A 20529-nucleotide genomic window follows, 5' to 3' on the forward strand; every position below is an offset into this window, starting at 1 on the left:
TGGCTTCCACACTCCTCATGCCCACGGGGTTCCATCTGTCACACAGTCCTATTTCTACCCATCATGTGTCTGTTTGAACTTGTGTCTGCATGAAACTGGCCTTTGCACCCTTCTCATGGGCAGAGAGTCAGAAGGAAAACCAAGTGCTTGGGAGGAGTAGAGATTGTGTGCAGGAAACACTCAGCTTTAGATGCTTTTAAAAAAGTCATTCAGTCTCTGTCTAGGCTGGCAGAGAAAACCCATGGGCCAGGTTTATCAGGATGGCAAGTACTGACCCACCCAGGCTCCAGGGTAAACAGGAGGTCCTCAGAGCCAGCAGCCTGCCTGGCTAGAGACTGGTAGCACATGTTGCTCACCTTTTGGGCCAAGGTGTAATGTTCTGCTGTTTTGGCTTTTCTCCTCGCTGGATTCTCCTGAGTTGATAGGTGGCCAGCCAGGTTCCTGCTTTAGTTATTTTATTTGTCCCTGGACCAAGTCAAGGAGAGAGACCAGGATGATCTGTGAATAAAGCAGCACATTTAATATAATAATGGTTGTCGCATACAGTTATGCAGGTTGTGCACTGCTCAACTCTAGAAGTGACATTTCATATCATAATCTACATAAATAATGCTTCCTGGGTTTGGCCAGTGCCCAAATTGTATGGTCATGTAGCAGTCCTGGGCATGATCCTATTTATGTAAATCTACAGGTCGGGTGTGGATAAAGCAGTACGTAGAAGGATGATGACTAAAATACTGTTGATTTAGTTTCAACGAGATGGAAGTTCAGGTCATTTCTACTTTCTTCCTCATATCTGTGTAGCACTCATTGTTTTCCCACAAAGAACATATTCCATCCACTTAGGACAAAAATGAGAAAGTTAACTCATCACTGTGAGTTGTACGTATGGGGGCGGGGGGTGTAGACGTGGGCGCATTTGTGTGCATGAATGCCTCGGTCCCACCCTGGTTGTAGCAGGGAGCTCTCCCATGGCTTCTTGATTCACTCACTCAGAAGAGGCCTGACTTACTGAACCCCAGCTAGTGGAGGTCACAAACTGGTGACCTTGGACACTTTCCAGTCCTCACTTGTTATGTCTAGCCGGGATGATGTTTTCCAAACGGGATCTTACACTCAAGTGGGGATCTCTGACCTCTCTTCAAGATTGCAAAGGCTTGGCAACACCGGGCCTGCAGGGCAGCGGGAGGTGAGGGCTCTGGTCTGTATGCGAGATCTGTGCTCACAGCCTGAGTAGCCGATCCCTTGCTTGGTTGGTACTTTCTAGTGGATGCCAAAGCCCCACAGGCAGGGCCTTGTGATGTCTAATCAGTAAATCATTCACAGAGAGCTGTTCACCTCTCCACCTGGCCATGGGTCCCAGCCTCCCAAGGCCACATGCCCAAGTCTCCTCTGCCCCAGCTCCTCCCCCTGAGGGTCTTGGAGATGCCCCCTTCTCTTGAGGACAGACTCTGCCCACTGGTATTGACTGTTCTATAATGTCTCACACAGATGATCCTTCAACAGTCAGGACTGTGCTACATTCCTTTGGTCCCAGTGCCTCACTGATAGCACAACATCAAAAACACTTTGCTGTAGACTGACTTGCCTTTATTCTAAATTTAACATTCCCCAAGAAATCGCCACATGGAAACAGATTCCCTCACCCCCTGATGCTGTGAACAGCAGAACTGGCAGGAGAGGTTCAGCATCTTGCCAGTACCCATCCACCTGCTTCATTGTACCATGACCTCTGGTCATCACGTTTCCTTGTCCTGTACTCAGAAGGCAGCTCGAATGGGACTTTCTCATGGATGTTCACCCCAAGTAGTGTGCAGTGATTCACTGAGTTGGTGGAGAATCAGGACTCCTCAACATGTGTCTCTTAATCTCATTATTTTCATGCATCCTTTTTTTTGGTGTGTGTTTTATAGTATAGCATGTTGCAATAGTCCAAGCACAAAGTTGACAAAAAATATATGCCCACATTAAGTGTGAATGCTGACAAATAATTTACTGGCTTGAGTGCATGATGATCAACAATTGTGGGAATCTGCTATTTTAGATTTAGATTTTATGTAGCAGCAGCTCTTCCATAGAGCCACTGTATATATTGGGATCATCCTGAAGCCACGGCAGGGAGACTTAGCCAAGTACCTCCCAGGGGTAGAAAGAGGGGTGCAGTGTCACACAAGCCACAGAGAACTGCTGATAACATTGGAAACAAGCACACAAACGCACCTGCTGGCTGAGGCAAGGCCAGGACATGGGGACAGGCTGAAAGTGGCTCTGACAATAAATTAAATGCTCTGTGTCATGTAGTACGTGGACTAGTGGGGAGTGGCGCTGTTATCAAGTGCTCCTGGTGAAGCAGCGGTTAGATGCAGTGCGTGGTTGTCAGCCACGGTGGGATAGCTATGGCATCTGAGGATACAGAGCCGCATTGTTCTTTTCCACAGTTAATGAGAGAAAAAGAGTGCGTGTGTGAGGAACATTTTTTTTTTAAAGCTTTGCTTTGACCCAAAGGGGTTTTCCTTGGACTTTGAACCAACAGGGAAAACACAGGTTTCTATCACTTAATGGGCAGGGATGCTGATAACTAAATCGACAACACTTATAAGTGTGCTGTGTCCTTCTGTCATCCATAATAGGAGATTCAGGGTATGGGGGAGCAAAATCAGGTGTGCATGGGGTCGGCACTGGGTTACCAGCTGCTGGGATCATGTTGCTGGATGCTGTATTGGAACCCACATATGTTGTGTGTGTGCATGTGTGTATATGTGTGTAGAGGTATACAACTGACCCTGCACAACACGGGAGTTAGGAGTGTCAACTCACATTTAGATCTTTCATCCATTTTGAGTTTATCTTTGTGTATGGTGCAAATCCTAGAGGAGAACACAGGCAACACCCTTTTTGAACTTGGCCACAGTAACTTCTTGCAAGATACATCCATGAAGGCAAGAGAAACAAAAGCAAAAATGAACTATTGGGACTTCATCAAGATAAGAAGGTTTTGCACAGCAAAGGATACAGTCAACAAAACTAAAAGACAACCTACAGAATGGGAGAAGATATTTGCAAATGACCTATCAGATAAAGGGCTAGTTTCCAAGATCTATAAAGAACTTATTAAACTCAACAGCAAAGAAACAAACAATCCAATCATGAAATGGGCAAAAGACATGAACAGAAATCTCACAGAGGATGACATAGACATGGCCAACACGCACATGAGGAAATGCTCTGCATCACTGGCCATCAGGGAAATACAAATCAAAACCTCAATGAGATCCCACCTCACACCAGTGAGAATGGGGAAAATTAACAAGGCAGGAAACCACAAATGCTGGAGAGAATGCGGAGAAAAGGGGAACCCTCTTACACTGTTGGTGGGAATGTGAACTGGTGCAGCCACTCTGGGAAACTGTGTGGAGGTTCCTCAAACAGTTAAAAATAGACCTGCCCTACGACCCAGCAATTGCACTGCTGGGGATTTACCCCAAAGATACAGATGCAGTGAAACGCCGGGACACCTGCACCCCGATGTTTATAGCAGCAATGTCCACAATAGCTAAACTGTGGAAGGAGCCTCCATTGAAAGATGAATGGATGAAGAATATGTGGTCTATGTATACAATGGAATATTCCTCAGCCATTAGAAACAACAAATACCCACCATTTGCTTTGACGTGGATGGAACTGGAGGGTATTATGCTGAGTGAAATAAGTCAATTGGAGAAGGACAAACATTATATGGTCTCATTCATTTGGGGAATATAAAAAATAGTGAAAGGGAATAAAGGGGAAAGGAGAGAAAATGAGTGGGAAATATCAGAGAGGGAGACAGAACATGAGAGACTCCTAACTCTGCGAAACGAACTAGAGGTGGTGGAAGGGAGGTGGGCAGGGGGTGGGGGTGACTGGGTGATGGCCACTGAGGGGAGCACTTGATGGGATGAGCACTGGGTGCTATGCTATATGTTGGCAAATTGAACACCAATAAAAAATAAATTTATTAAATAAAAAAATAAATAAATAAAATAAAAAAGGAGTGTCAACTCACCATGTCGTCAAAAATCTGAGTATAACCCTGACTCCTCAAAACATAACTCCCAACAGCCTGCTGTTGACCAGAAGTTTTAATAACATATGCCATTGAAAAAAGCACATATTTTGTATGTTCTGTGTATTATATACTGTATCGTTGCAAGAGGGAAGCTAGAGAAAATCAAATGTTACTAGGAAAACCATCAGGAAGAGGAGACACATTTACTTTGCTGTATTTATTGAAAAAAACTCATATGAGTAAGTGAATGTGAGCAGTTCAAACCCGTGTTGTTCAAGGGTCAACTGTGTGTGTGTGTGTGTGTGTGTGTGGCGGGGGGGGGGGGGGTACTGTAGCTCTGCTATTTTTTTAAAGATTTTATTTATTTATCCATGAGAGACACAAAGAGAGGCAGAGACATAGGCAGAGGGAGAAGCAGGCTCCATGCAGGGAGCCCGATGTAGGACTTGATTCCAGGACCCCGGGATCATGACCTGAGCCAAAGGCAGATGCTCAACCACTGAGCCACCCAAGTGTCCCTCTGCTATGTTTTAAAAACACAATATACCCTTAACCCAAGCAGGTTTTACCGTGTCCGTCCCCATGTGTGTGCCCACCATGGGGGAAATTGTGGCCCTGTCACTATGGGAGATACATTTTCATGCATAAATATGCAGCAGAGTGTCCTTGGAAATCAAGCACTGTGCTTATCTCTGTGTAATGAAGCTGTCAGTATAACCCGTATGTATTGAGGCACAAGTAGGTTATAAAACTTCCATTAATGAGTGTAAGTAACTCAGTTGTCATAAACAAAGGCAGGAATTAGCAGTTGGTTCAAACCCAGTGAAGCCAAACTGCACGTGTCCTACAAATTATCTAATAGTTCCAAAACACTGCAACTTAACTGCTCTGAGATTAGCATTCCAACATGATCAAGCCGACACAAACCGAGCTCAGTATACGCTGTCCATGTGTCTTCGAGGGACAACTGTCCAATGTCTTGTGTGGATTCATACTTGATGCAAGCTGTTCAGTGACATCTCTTGAGCAAGGATCGTCCTTCAGCTCAGAACATCTGGAACAGCCCCTGGAAATGTGTCTTCTCTTATGAAAACATTCTGTGTCTATGAAAAGTAACCTCCTAGTGTCCCACGCTACATTTCAGAAAGAATGTTCTCTTAAAAATAATGCTCTAACTTACAGCTTCATGTTACTGCAGTAGGATCGCCAAGAACAGATACTGGATACTCTGTAGGTTAAATAAGCAACTGTGTTCTTTCCTGAGAACTTAAGAATGATTCATGGAAGAAATATTATCTGAGTTCCACATGGCCTACTTGTGAATAAAATTTAAGAAAAATATGAGCCTGTTCTGTATCCGAAATGTATCCGAAAAGTCTTATGCAAGGATATCTCCTCTATAATGAAAAGATCACCACATCCAGGATGATGACCTATTTATTTAAAGCAAATTTGATTCAATAAAATTCCAGTGCACAATAATTGGGACAGCCCTTAGAATTCATCTCAATATAATAGCAGCTGTCCATAGTGAATTGAACTTTTTATTTTTCAACCACCACATCCTGGTTTCTTGCTATTTAATTGAGTTCCCGCGAGGCAGAAATCATAGCTTACTCACCTGCGGTGTTTCACCCAAGTATCCAGAAAATGAGATGGCTTTCTGGCCTATGCATTCAATTCCTAATTTATAAATGGCTGCATTCAAAGTGTTGGCTTGTATGATAATTATTTAAGACACAAAACATGCAATTTTTTTTTCTTGCAGAAATCATGCTATCCATTGAAGCTCACTTCCTAAAACTGCCTGCATTAGCACCGAGGGCCACACATGAGACACACTTCCTCTTCTCTTTATAGAGCAGTCGCATCAGTATGTGTGAGTTGGGGCTCCCAGGACCACGCTCAGGTTTGATGACTTGCTAGGAGGACTCAGGATGGAGCATATTGTCTTAATCGTGACTGTGATTTGTTACAGCAAAGGACAGAAATCACATTCAGCAAAGGAAAAGACTTGTGGGGCGAAGTCTGGGGGAGCCAGGCTCAGGCTTCTAGAGCCCCACGGGGAGTCATGCCGACATCTCTAGTCCTTAGCAGTGACTTGTGACCTTTCGTGTGAGTGTCCCCTGAGCCTGGAAGCCCAGGGTTTGTCCTGGGGACTGGTCACCGGGCCTCTCTGCCAGGTGCGCACCATGATTTCAGATTCCGTGGGTGTAGGGCAGACACCGCATTGTTTGTGTAAATGGTGTGGGCACATCCTCTTCTTAGGGAATGGAGGGAACCCCCGCCCCATAAGCCTGGTGCCTGGATGCCAGCCAGGGGCCTCCCTGCCAGTGGCCTTTCTAGAACGGCAGCCTCATACCCGCTGTTGACTCTTCTACACCATAACTTTGCAGTTGTTTCTGTGGGAGGTCATGTTCTTGGGGTTAGTGGCATATGCGTCCCTTTCTCTTCCCTGAGTCCTGCGAGTGTCTCATCCCCTTCCGCCCTGCTTGTCTCTGGCTGTGCATGAGGGTCAGAGGTGGAGGGCCCATGTCTGTGGCTTGGGCGCCTTGTCCATGCAAGCACAGCAGTTTCCCATCCGGAGGATGCCCCTCCCAGACCATCTTCTCCTCAGCCGCCCGCTCATTCCCACCGCCCTTGCTGCAAAGCTCTTCAACCCAACAGGAGCACGAAGCTCAAACACGAGGCCAGTTCATACATCAGGCGGTGGGCGATGCATTGCATTTTGTACTGTACACTCGCCATTCCATATGTTTTTCACTCGAAACTTCTTGGAGCAAAGAAGGGTTCTGCTGTGATATTCCCTTCCTCCTCCCTCATCAGCCTCCTGGGGAGGAACGAGGCCCCTCGTATCTTGGTGAGGAGCCCCTGGTCATATCATTGTCCCTCTGCCATGGGCGATGAGGAAAGAATAAACAAATGGGTGGGAGGGTACACGTGTGGCAGACAAGACACAGGCTTCTGTAAATTTGTCTTTCTGTAGCTGACCAGTGTTGGGTAGCAGAGGATGTGAGTGGGATCAGAGTAAGTGGTTTCCATGGTTTTCATGGGTTTGAGTGATGCCAAGGGGAGTCCTGGGCATAGTTCGAGCTGCCTGGTGGTTCAGGGCCATGTGACACTTAAGGCACCTGCTCCTGAGTGTGTGGTGCCCAGGTCCTCAGCCGCTTGGTGCAAGCGGACCCCATAGGGCACGTGTGATACTTAACAGAGTTGAGGCTGTCACACCTGGGAAGAGTGCCTGGTATGTGGCGCACAGTTTCTAAGCAGCGGCCGTGACCGTGATGCTCAGGGTAGTGATGACAGTAAAGCCTGCATGGAGGGAGGGGCACAGGCAGGACTCAGATCCTGTGTTCCTGGGGCTGTCTCTGGTCCCAAATCCGTGTGCGCTACAGCCCCTCATTCTACACTGAGAACACCGGGGGTAGCAGGTAGTCCAGGTGAGGCATCTGTCAGTGCCTGGCACAGAGGGGACGGTCTGTGAACACGCAGTGTCATTACTAACTTCACTCATATGGTTTTAATTCACTCCCTTTTCTTGTTTAGTCTTTATAGTATGGGGTCTTTAGGAAAGTCATTAAAAAAAAAAAAACTGAAGCCATCCATGAGTGCAACTTTCTTTATGCCTGCAGACTGCCAGTGTGCTGCGGCCAGCTCCTCTGCCAAAGGTGGGAATAAGTGGGGCACCATTATTGCAAGGTGATGGCAAAGATGTGATTAAACCCTGTTTCACACAAGCATGCGCCTACCGGGCAGCCGCGTGCGGCTGCATTGCCCATGTCCCCAGAACCAGGTATCCTGGGATTCCCCAGAGCCGTCTGAGCTGTGCACTCACTGTCTCTTACAGGGCCAAGGTGAAGAAGGGCGTGAGCATCGTGGGGGTGAGAGCCAGCAGCCCTTCCATTTGGGAGGTCACAGAGGGCACAGAGTACACTGGCAAGTACGCACCGGCTGTCATCGTTTGTCAGAAGAAATCTGCTAGCTCAGAAAACAGGTGAGTCCCAGCGGCCTTCAACATGTTCAGACTCGCTGTGACGGGGGTTCGTTTCCCCTACATTTGCTAACAACCGTTCCCACTGTGGTTTGTATGTGGTACCTGTATTCTGTGTTACTCGTATTTCTCGGGAAGATGGATGGAATCCGTCCCTTGGGAAAGGTGAGCTATTATTACAGCAGACCTCCTTCACATTTTAGCGGAGCTCCGGGTCATCTGCAAGGACCACTCCTGCAGGTGGGATTTATGTACAGATGGTGCTGCACTGCCCCATGGCCTCCTCCTCGCCCGTCAGGGCAGCTCTGATAAAACAGCCTGTCCTGTGAGTGTCGCAACAACACTGTGTAACTCTTGGCACCTGTGGAGTGTGTTCCACATTTGCCATGTAGGTGTCTGTGATTATATTTGTGTGCACGTGTTTCTGATGAACAGTAAACTGTCTACTGTGCAATTATGGGACATTGTGAGTCACTCTAGAGACAAATTAAAACTTGAATCTGAGTCTGATACCCACCAAATTAGAAACCGTCAACTCCCAGCGGGGCAGAGAGACTTGAAAACTCAGTGGTTCTTGATTTGTTTCTGTTTCCTGAAACCTCATTTGTGGTTCTCGAGAATTCCTAGTCTGGTCACATATTTTTGCCACTTTTTGGCTGGTTGCTTTTTTGCTCTTTATATTACCGAAGATTGAAAAACAAACAAACAAAGAAACAAGCCAGTCGGAGAAGGACAAACATTATATGTTCTCATTCATTTGGGGAATATAAATAATAGTGAAAGGGAATATAAGGGAAGGGGGAAGAAATGTGTGGGAAATATCAGAAAGGGAGACAGAACGTAAAGACTGCTAACTCTGGGAAACGAACTAGGGGTGTTGGAAGGGGAGGAGGGCAGGGGGTGGGAGTGAATGGGTGACGGGCACTGGGGGTTATTCTGTATGTTAGTAAATTGAACACCAATAAAAAAAAATAAAAAAATAAAAAAAATAAAAAAAAGAAACAAACAAGCAGATTAATCCCAGGTATGTAACACATTATTTTTCGGTGTCAGATTATTAAACTCCATTGGTCAGTGTTTGGAAAAAATAAAAATTTTCCATTTACTTATTCTAATATTGAAGTCATGAATCTCAATGGACGCTTATGACACTTTTTTTTGGTTCATTATCAGGGAGCATTTGATGCCAGTTTGGGGATAGTTTGACTTGGGATCCCTTGTGCGTTCCTTCTGGTTCACACTGGAGCACCAGGATTCAGGTTGTCAATTCTTGAGCTCTGGCTTGTGTCTCTTCTTTTGTGACCAGTGTCCTAAGAGTGCTTTTTGAAGATTTTCTTAAGAGAGTAGATGAGAAGAAAAAGAAGAAATGTGCATCTGAGCTCTGCCCCAAATGTCTGTGTAGTAATAGGACGCCATATGGATTCACAGAGTGAACTTGCACATAACCACACGTCCAGATATGTCTGCACCAGTCATGGGATTTGGGAAGTTAGGTGCCACCTCAGTAAAGGTTTCTTTTGTGTTGTGAAGTTAGCACAAATAAGGAAGGAAGGATGGATGGATGCATGGATGGATATGTGATAGACAGGCAGGCAGGTTCTTTACCAGAAGAGGAGAGGAATTTGAGAGGAAGGATCTCAATCACTCTGTTCTGTTTTCTGCTCTTTTTCTTGCATTTCCTTGGTGGGGAGGGGTATTATTAATAGTAGTAGTTGAAGTGTTTTCTATGACATGTGAAGAAATATGAACCATTTTAAACTTTTATGTTGCTGGTTTTTTTGTTTGTATTTTTTGTTTGTTTGTTTTGCTTTTGATTTTATGGCTAAGGATTAGATCAGTTTGTCTTGGGCCCGGAGGAGAGGTAAGGAAACTTTCTGAGGGTGCCTCATCCCCATTAAGATGTAAACTGATTTCCCATGGGTCAAGCAAAGGGCTTCCAAGGGGTGCTTGAACACTTCTGAGCGTCTGCAGAGCACGTGGAAACATAACAATGCATGGTGCTTGCCACTTCTCTTCTTTGATTTGTATCAGTATCTTCCTTAAGAAGCAAGTGCCCTGAGTGGAATATCAAGTTATTTCTTCAAAGCCCTGGTATCATATCACCATTCCCTATGGAGAACATGCCTTATCCTTTTTTTATCTAAGATTTTATTTGTTTATTTGTGATAGACACACAGAGAGAGGTAGAGATATAGGCCGAGGGAGAAGCAGGCTCCCCACAGGGAGCCCGATGTGGGACTCGATCCCAGGACCCCAGGATCACACCCTGAACTGAAGACAGATACTCAACCACTGAGACACCCAGGTGCCCCAACATGTCTTATGCTTTGTAGATCCTGATGGCTATTTTCTATTTTCCTGCTATTGGTCCAGATGATATTAAAAGCACACAGGCACACTTGGCATACACATTTATGTATGTCTGTGTAGCTAATATGTGATATGTGATACACAGCATATTATGCATGTACATATACAACATGTGTTTGTTCTGAGAGACATGCACATCTATGTATAGATACATGTACATGTATTTAGTAGCACTACTATATAGAACATATATACAATGTATTTATTATATAGGTGTTTAAGTATGTGCATGCATGTACACACGCATTGCCATGTGATTTATGTGTACTCACGTGCATGGATATGGAGGTTATGGTTTTGGAATCCAGTTTTTAGGCCACAGCTAGGAAGCCTTTGCTTAAATGAGGAAGCCTGGAAATGGGAGCTCTCTCAGTTGGTAACATGTGTCTCCCTGTTTGCAGCTACGGCTCCAGTCCCTAGAGCAGCGTCTGGTGCACATGGGTTTCTCCAAAAATGTTTGTTTGCTGCAGTTCTAAAATTATACTTCATCTCTGTTACTGTATGCATTATGATGCAAACCATACATACTGAATCCCCTCCAAGACACCTGCTTAAAAAAGCAAGGCATATAACAGGATGTATATATTGAAGCCCTGTTTGGGGAAAACCCAGAGAAAGGTACTTTCCTGAGCAGAGGGTCTGGCAACTGTGCTTTCTCCTGAGTGGCTGCCAGGAAGTTGAGGCAGAAGGCTGAATGTAAGTTATCTTATATTGTGAACCATTTGGACTGTGAATTTTTTTGCTTTGTGCATGTATTACCATTTAATAAAATGTATACAGATAAATTGACATTTTTTGAATATCATACATTCATTAATATATTCCATTTCTATCCTCACTTCAGAATGTTTCATTTCACTTCTGTCTGTACTATATTCAATGAAGAAACATCATGCTCCAGTATTTGGAGTAGTGAGTGGCCTGGGAGGTGATCTATTTCTCTTTATCTGAAGGATAATTGGAAAATGTATTACGGAGTGGATATTTTAGTGTTAGGAGGTTTTGCTTCAGAAGTTGTCTTGCTTTATAAACTCTTCCCAGTCTCTTTGAATATTTTTTAGTTATTCTTAAAAGTCAGAATCAGATCATCAGAATTCAAAGAGGCAATCTTAATTAGCTTGATAGTCATGGATTTTGTATTGCTAATAATTCACCATGGTTCACAAAGTTGTGTTAATGAAGTTAAGTCACTGTGACAGGTGTAATTTTATGGATTAAGGAGACACTTGTGGTAGTGATGAATTCAACAGGAAAGAGAGAAGATCTCTCACCTGAGTTAAAATACATTCTTTCCTTTCTGGAAAAGTTTGTTGCTGAAAACCTTATCATCATAGTATTAACATATGAATGTCATTGCAACTATGGGGGTCTCTTGACTAAAGGGTTGCCAGGAAATACTATGGAACAGAGCAGAAGAACTAATGCTCCATCCATCAGATTCCATTTTGCACTTTTAGAATCTTACTCACTACAGCACAATGGAAACTGAGACCAATGTATAACAAAAGCCATATATTTTTTATGTACGTGCTCTTCTCTGCATAGATGAGTGTTTTCCAAAGTCTGTCACTGTTGCTATGCAAATGATATTAGGTGGTAACATAGATGTGGGTTTGAATAAATTTGAATGACAGAAGCTCCCATGGTTTTCTGTTCTCCAGCAAGACTTCTAATGGAAGCATTCATCTACCTTGTCCTAACAGCATCTCTCCTTTGCCAGCAGATCCTAGACAGGCAAGAGTACACAGCTAGAATTTAATTTTTTTCAGAATTATCATCTCCTTATTATATACGGCACTGGTGTTATGCTTATCATAGGTAGTATGTCTTGCTTTGAAATGTATATGAAGGACATGAACTGCCATAAAAATAATTGATATTTCAAATATAGACAGATACGATTAAAGTCATGAATGTATATTCAAAGTGACGATATTCTGGCATCAATAAGTATATCTCAAATTATATTTGTTAGGATTACTTGATTATTTAATTTTTAATGCAAATAAAAGTTATGGAAGACAGAATTTTATTTCTCTGTCACCCAGAAGAAGCCTGCAGTAAGCAGGCCAGGACTGGTACGTCAACTCTCCAATACAGTCAGGGTCCCAGGCACTTGTCTTTCTTTTCCTTTTTTAAAAGAATTTATTTGAGAGAGAGAGAGAAAGTGAGCGAGCGAAAGAACACAGCAAGGGAAGGAGCAGAAACAGAGGGAGAAGCAGACTCCTCGTTGATCAGGGAACCCAATGTGAAGCTCGATGAGATCATGACCTAAGCTGAAGGCAGATGCTCAAACAACTGAGCCATCCAGGTGCCCCAACTCCTGTCTTTATTGCACAGCATTCCAGTTCAGGGCTTCCATTCTCATGGACTAAGATGACAATCATTCCATCTGCCCTGTGGAAAAGATTTTCTCAGCTGGGTCAGCTCTCTTTCAGCAACTTTCCTGGAAACCATGCCAAACCCTGGTTTCCTTTTACATCTCCTTGGCTAGGACTTAACCAAGTGGCTGCACCAGACAGACAATGGTATGTTCAACTCAGAATCATTTTTTTTGCTCCAGAGACAGAAGAACATGGGTCAGGCAGCCCAAATCTTCTTTCTCGGCAATTTGTAAAGGGCAGGTGTTGTGAGACTTCCAATAGGATGATGACAAGTGCATGGTACCTGGTGATCACCTTCACTCTGTCAGGCATGAATGGAGGTTTCTAGAGAAGTATAAAGGAAGAATATGAGAAAGTGAGTTAGGGCAGCATTTGTTAGGTGCAGATGGGAATGAACTGAAGGAGGGTGCCAAAGTGGCTGGTCCCAAGTGCACACACACATAGAGAGAGAGAGAGCTGGAATGAGAGTGGAGACGCAGGCCTGAAACACCAGGATGGCATCTTGATAGGGCAGGCGGTACACAGGTGCCTATGAACATGTTGAGCCACAGGCTTCCTCGCTGGAGCAGGCAGGGTCTCCATGGCAGGGGCATACCCAAGGATGGATGGGAGCATCACTCTGAGAATGAACTTGGGGAAACCCTTGAAAGTGAGAGACAAAGACAGAGCTGCCTGCATGATACAGAGATGGTTTGTGACACTGATCAGTGTTCTCAGACTCATGTCCTGAAGATCCAGCCTCAAGGACAGGAAGCCATAAGATTAGGAGGGCAAAGAGAAGCTGGAACCCTATGGCTGTCAGGGTTGGTGCTGCAGAAACTCAGATCAGCACAGTTGGGCAAAACCTTCAGGAAAAAGAAACTTCAGAAGTGGAAGTGATGAGAGACTCCTGAAAACCAGCCAACCAAGAGTATAAACATGGCCACAGGAACAGGAGAGTGAACCTAGTTACCATGAGGTCCAGCACTAATAGTTATACACTCGGGGGGATGGAAAGCAAACATTTGCACAAAAACTGTTGCACAAACTCTCACACCAGCAGCACCCACCACAGGTGAAAGGTGAATGGATAAACCATGTGGTGTGCCCACCCAAGGGGACATTGCCTGCAGTTACACGGAGAGAAGTGTTGACCCACCTACAACATGGACCAGCTTTGAGGATGCCACACCATGTGACACAAACCATTTAGATGACATGTCCCAAGTAGGCCAGTTCCTAGATCTGCATCTAAGCAGCTCAGGGGCTGCCTGAGGATTGGGGGCTGAGCCTGATTGCTGGTGGATATGTGTTTCTTTTGGAATCAATAACCAGATCCTGCAGGTAGGTAGTGGGGGATGCTTGGACCATGCTGTGAAAAAACTAAAAGCCACTCACTTGTATACTTTAAAAATGGTGACTTTGACAATGTATGTATTACATCTTACTAAATGTATTATAGAAGTAAATTAAAAAGAGCTCACAATATAATGTTTCTAAATAAATAGAGGGCAGCAAAAATTGAAACGGGTTCAATCAGAATGTTGACCGTGTTCATCCCCAGTTGGTGATGTCACACGTGACCCATGATTTCCCCATTGTTTGCTCAAGGTGTGTTTCTGAAAATTCCCATAATGAACATGGATTGTTTTGAATTAGGAAAACATAAGATAGGGAAAACAGGAAAAAATGAAGCTGTAATGCACTGTGGCAATTGTTTAACAGAGGCGTGGATGTCTGTCCTTGTCATTGCTGAGTGGAATACGGACTCTTTTGGGATGCTGTGTCCGTCTGCCAGGTTGCCCAGATTTGAAGCGAGAAAGATCTGGCCTCTTTGTTTTCAGGTAATAATTACTTGTAATAGAGATCTTATAGATTGAAAATGTTCTGTGTGGCTTTAAAAACCAAAGTGTTGGGCAGCCCGGGTGGCTCAGCGGTTTAGCACTGCCTTCAGCCCAGGGTGTGATCCTGGAGACCCGGGATCGAATCCCACGTTCAGGCTCCCTGCATGGAGCCTACTTCTCCCTCTGCCTGTGTCTGTACCTCTCTCTCTGTGTCTCTCATGAATAAATAAATAAAATCTTTAAAAAAAAAAAAAAGCAAAGTGTTAACAATTTGTACTTTGCTGCTGCTCGGCTCTACCAAGATGACAAACCAAGTGATGGAAAAGAAAAATCTTGAGGTTTTTTTTTTAATGTAATGATTTGATTAGATATATTTTTTCAGCAAGACAATTCAACTCTTTTGAGGTATAGAACCCAAGTTTAACAACAACAAAGCCAGAGACAGTGGTATAAAGTTGTCAGAATGGTACGTTTTTCCTGTGTGATTTGTTTGATGCCCTAAATGCTGGCAACATCCTTATCATTGACTTAGGGATTATGATATGCATAAATATTACCATTTGAATGATAATTCCTTTCCAAAGGGTAGAAGAGCATGGGCATCAGAGTCAGGAAATCTGGTATGTATTTCCCATTTTATTTTGGCCAGGTCATGTGCCAGACAGGTAATAAGAGGTAAAGCATCCTCTTCTGTAATATCAGCAACGGGAGATCAGCTTTTGCTGACCTCTTGTGAGCATCTCATATAATCCTGCGTGTGAACACGCTGAAATTATCAAGAGCACCATGCTAAGAGAAACATCTATTAATTGTTTTCAGATTGTTAAAATGGTGTATAATACAGGGAGCCTGCATACCAAGTTCTCCTAGATTGTGGAGAATTATATTTTATTTCCATACTCTAAATGAAAATTTCCTGGAGGACGAGATGAATTATGTTAGTTGGATGTGGAGGTTTTATCAAGTGTTGGGTCTGAATTTAGAACCTGTCAGAAGTATTTCCGTTCAAGTATGTTTTAATAACTTCTGCATTAGGAATACAACAAACCGAGGTATTGTTTCCAATATCATTTCTTCTAATCGTATTGTGGGGGCGGGGAGGGAGAAGATGCACATAATAAAATGTTTTCCTGAGAATGAGGAAGCACAAGGGATGCTTATACTCTCTGTGCTGAAAGAATTATAAAATACTTCATCCACTTTGGAGAGATATCTGTCAGTATCTGGCTAATAACATTTAAGACGTACATCCGTATAACCCTAAAACTGTATTTCTGGATACATCTAGTCCAGATTAAAGTTTGATTATGGACATGGAGAGATGTATACAATGGCATTCGTTGCTGCATCTTTAAAAATAGCTGAGGGCCACAACCAAACTAAATATTCATCAAGGGGTGAATTGATTTTTTAAAAAAATGCTACATTCATATGGTGGAATCCTATTCTGCCATTGTGAGAAGCAGCTGAGAGCTAGTTATTATTTTTTTAAGATTTTGTTTATATGAGAGAGAGCAAGTGGCGGGAGGAGCAGAGGGAGAGGGAGACAAGCAGACTCCCCACTAGGCACAGAGCTCACTGCGGGACCGATCCCACGACCCTGAGATCACAACCTGAGCTGAAATCAAGAGTGAGATGCTCACCTAACCAACTGCGCCCCCAAGCACCCCTAGATCTAGTTAGCAATGTATGTCAGCCTCCAATTGACCTGAACATCCAATGTTGTGCGGAGCAGGAAGTTGGAATACTGTGTCCGATGCTATCTCTCAAGTACTTACAAAAGAGACCCGTGGACGTGTGTTGTTTTTGAGGGCAACACTGAGTTAATGTAGACAGGGGCAGGATGGGATATCGCAGCTCCTGGAAAGGCTGGCCCAGAGCGCGTGCCTCGGAGGAAGGAAGGTGTGTGCGATGCTCAGCGGGCAGCGTGGAGGAGGTGGCTCTGGGATTGGCCTGAGACCGTGCTGCCTTCTGCCCCAGGACATGGACGCTTCCCTGAGCAACATACCGACTATGGAAGGTGGCATGATAATTCAGGCACATGGTGTTACCGTTAAGGGAAAATTATAAGCCCAATTCTCTGTGAAATTATACCTCAGGCTGACTCATTTACCATTTCCTGATGCCCACCCAATCCCGTTATGTGGAAGTGCGGGGAAGTGTGAGCTTTGCCTTAATTTACCTTTGTGTTGCTTTACTTTTATTACACCCATATATTTGATATTTAATATCTCCCGTTTCCAAGTAAAGTACCAAATTTGGAATTAAATTATTTAACACCCACTTTCAGCGGGTGACAGCAGTGCTTTAGTGCCACTCGTCCTTCCTTGCACAAGCTGCCTTGACTTTCATTAGGACCTCTGGGGCACGTGGGACTCAAGCGCCCGCTGCTCCAGCTGCAAAGTTAACTATCGCGGCGTGACTAATAACCTCATCGCAGCAGGGATTGTATCATGCCGCTCGCTGGCGTTTATCACCATGCTCTGTACACACCAGTGCCATGGATCACGGCTGATGTCCTGTTGCTGGCGACTTGTGATTTCACAGCGCCGGGGACCCACTCCACCCTGCGACAAGGAAGGAGAAGTTCCTCATTCATATCACTTGTGATTCCAGTGAATGAGGAGCTTCTCCTTCCTCGACGCAGGCATATCTGATGGGACACCTAACAGCCATCTAGAAAATGCGGCCTGCTCTCTGGCTTTGTATAAATTTCTGAACTGGAAACTGCATGCGAAGTGAATGTGTGTGTGCATGCGGGTGTGTGCATAAGAGTCCTATGGGGAAAAATAGGTCTATGTCTGTATCCGTATCTATGTATCTGTGTCTCATCTATATCTGTATCCATATCTGTATTTTGTCTCTATCTTGTCTATATTTATAGTTATACAAATGAGTAATATGGATATATGCATAATGTAAAATATAATTTTTTTAACTTGCTTTAATTTGAGTCATGAGTATCTGCAGTCATACTTGTTTTGATGGGTGTTCATTGTAAAACGGGTACATAGATCCCTGCATACCTTAGATGTTTTTGACGGTGAGGGAGAAGTTCTTGGGAAAGCCAGACTTTTGATCACTTAGCTGTCTGGGTTGCTCTGGTCCTCTGATCTCTGCCTTCATACACTGTGACAGTGCTTTACTGTGAGCACCTGCAAACATCCTGAAATCTCCACATTTTTGCAGTGTGCTTAGCTTCATAGAACAAACGCTGTGTTTGGATTATCTGTTTCTTGAAGGCCTGGGGAACAGTTGAGAAAGATAATAGTATTTCATGGAATGTTAAAAAAAGAAACAAAAGAAGAATTATAGGATCCATCCAAAGTAGCTTTATTTATAATCCAACTGTGAAAACTATCATCTTGTTTCTTAGGGTCTAAAAATTTCATTCTGGTTATTGTTCTCTTGAACAGGATGGCTTATTTTATTTTTAAATGTACATGCTTTGGATTTTCTATCATTTCTAAAAGTGCCTTTCTTCTGACAGCTCTTCGCTTCTGTGCTGTGAGCCAATTAGTTTAAGAAGTTTCCGCAGTGACTTGCTAGCCTTTATCTCTTGTGATTAATTTTGTCGTCACTTAGCCTGGTGTAGCTTCTCTTCTTAGACATATAGGGAGAAGGTAGCAAGAAAGTAATGGAAGTTAGTATTCTTAATTTGCTTTTCTTTTCTTTTAGAGCTTTGGAATTCTAAATTACATGCCATAAAATTCACCCAGTCATTAGAAATCACAAATATCCACCATTTGCTTCAACGTGGATGGAACTGGAGGGTATTATGCTGAGTGAAATAAGTCAATCGGAGAAGGACAAACATTATATGGTCTCATTCATTTGGGGAATATAAATAATAGTGAAAGGGAATAGAAGGGAAGGGAGAAGAAGTGGGTGGAAATATCAGAAAGGGAGACCGAACATGAAGACTCCTAACTCTGGGAAACGAACTAGGGGTGGTGGAAGGGGAGGAGGGCGGGGGGTGGGGGTGAATGGGTGACGGGCACTGAGGGGGGCACTTGATGGGATGAGCACTGGGTGTTATTCTGTATGTTGGCAAATTGAACACCAATAAAAAATAAATTTATTATTAAAAAAAAGAAATACTAAAAAAAAATTCACTCATGTAAAGTATGCAGTTACATGAGTTTTAGAAAACTTCAACCATCACCACAATCCAGTATTAGAGCACTTCCATTACCAAAAAAGTCTTTTTTTTCTCATCTGCTATGAATTCGCACCTCCCCAATTCCAAGTGATCACCTGTAATCTTTTCTGTCTCCCATAATACTGCATTTTCCATAAAAGCCCCAATTAGAAACAATCCAAATGTCAATCAACTGGTGAAGGACTAGAAAATTGAGCTACACCTTAGCAGTGGAATAGTATGCAGCGATGAAGAAGACCCCATGTGTGTGAGTGGGTATGCTGAAACCTCCGCGGCATGCTGCTGGGGTGAGAGCCCAGAGACAGGAGATGGCGTGCTCTGTCCCTCCATGTATATGCAATTTCTAGACTTCATTTTATGGTAGTTCATTTTCAGCTTCTCATTGGGATCCACCAAGTTAGCAAGTATCAGATTACTTTATTGCTCCCTGAATTACTATTTTATTTTCCTCTTTATATGTGAATTTGCTCTTTTATGAGATTGCAAAATTTTTTCTCAGTGAAATCTTAACCTTAGTATAAATGCTCAGTGATCAGCATCAAGGAAGTGATGCAGTGTCCAGCCAGCCGTTCTAACCGCTGGCAGCACTAAGAGTTCTTTCATCTTACTGTTTTGAAGAGATTCAGCTCATTGAACTGAAGATTCCAATCAATAAATGCAGATCCTTCATCTTTGTCACAAAGGTAGATCTAATTTTTATACCATAGAAATAAGATGTATGACCTCAACCCCATTAGAAGGTCATGGGCTCTCAACTACAATCTGAATCCTAAAATACTCTGGAGAGGAAAAAAATGGATTTTTCAGTTGTGGACAGATGTCAGGATCAGTTTCAAGATGTATAGCAATCATTTGGGACCCCCTTAATGTGAGCAGGTGTTTTTGCACTCAGTTGACATCAGCATTAGTCATTGGGATGGTCTCTCTGTAACTGCTTAGCATTGTCCCTGTGTAACTTTCGGAGTCTGAGATGCTTGCTGGACATGGTTTTGATTACCCGTTCCTGGATGCCAATGGAACATGGATGAGAACAGTATTTTGCTGAGTGTGCAGGTGCTCATTACAACAGATCCTCATGGAGAAAACCAGCATGGAGCCCTCAGAAAGGGATGCGATGGTGCTAGTGTCCCAGGGCTGCATGGGATGGGCGGGTGGGTGTCAAATGCTAGGAGCACTGTGGCACAGATTTGAGAGGTGGGATGTCATAGGTACGTGCAACTTGGCGGTTGTGGGCATAGAGGCTGCTTTCCCATGAAATCATTAAAAGGGAGGCATGGGAGATTTAAAATCATTGAAGCCAGCCCACATTTCCCAAGGCTCCAGCAATAGCACGATGTGTTTATAGCACACCCCTTCCCATCTCACCTGCTGGATGGCCCACTTGCTCCTTGAACTCTGAGCACTCTCAAACAGAAGCAAATTTGCTCAGAAGGAGTTTATCTGACCTGCAGTGGGAACGAGGATCGCGTGGGTGCCGAAGGTAGCTGTGACATCCAGTGAGTGAGGCCAATACTGGAGAATTCTAGGGAGAGGCTGCTGCTTGCACCTGGCTGAGTGCTGCCTCATCTGTGTTGCTGGGGACAGGTGGCAGATCGTACAAGAGCTTAGGGGCTTGTGCACCAGGCTGAGCCTGCAGAAGGTGATCCAAAGGGCTGAAAGACAGAAGAGTGGTAAGTGGTCCACCACGTTGTATTTAATTGGGTACAGCCTGACGCTGTCCTCCTGTGCGGCCTTGGTGTCACCTGGCCCGC

At 43.9% G+C, this 20529-nt stretch overlaps 1 protein-coding gene across 1 annotated transcript in view; it reads left to right on the forward strand.

The window, feature by feature from the left end:
* TMEM132D (transmembrane protein 132D) overlaps positions 1 to 20529 on the forward strand; it is a 602566-nt gene that overhangs the window by 274519 nt on the left and 307518 nt on the right. Inside the window, exon 3 of the mRNA XM_049101718.1 lies at positions 7896 to 8042. Coding sequence (XP_048957675.1) covers positions 7896 to 8042 — 147 coding nt within the window. The remainder of the gene's footprint in view (positions 1 to 7895; positions 8043 to 20529) is intronic.

The sequence above is a fragment of the Canis lupus genome, chromosome 26, assembly GCF_003254725.2.
Source record: "Canis lupus dingo isolate Sandy chromosome 26, ASM325472v2, whole genome shotgun sequence".
Lineage (NCBI taxonomy): Eukaryota > Metazoa > Chordata > Mammalia > Carnivora > Canidae > Canis > Canis lupus.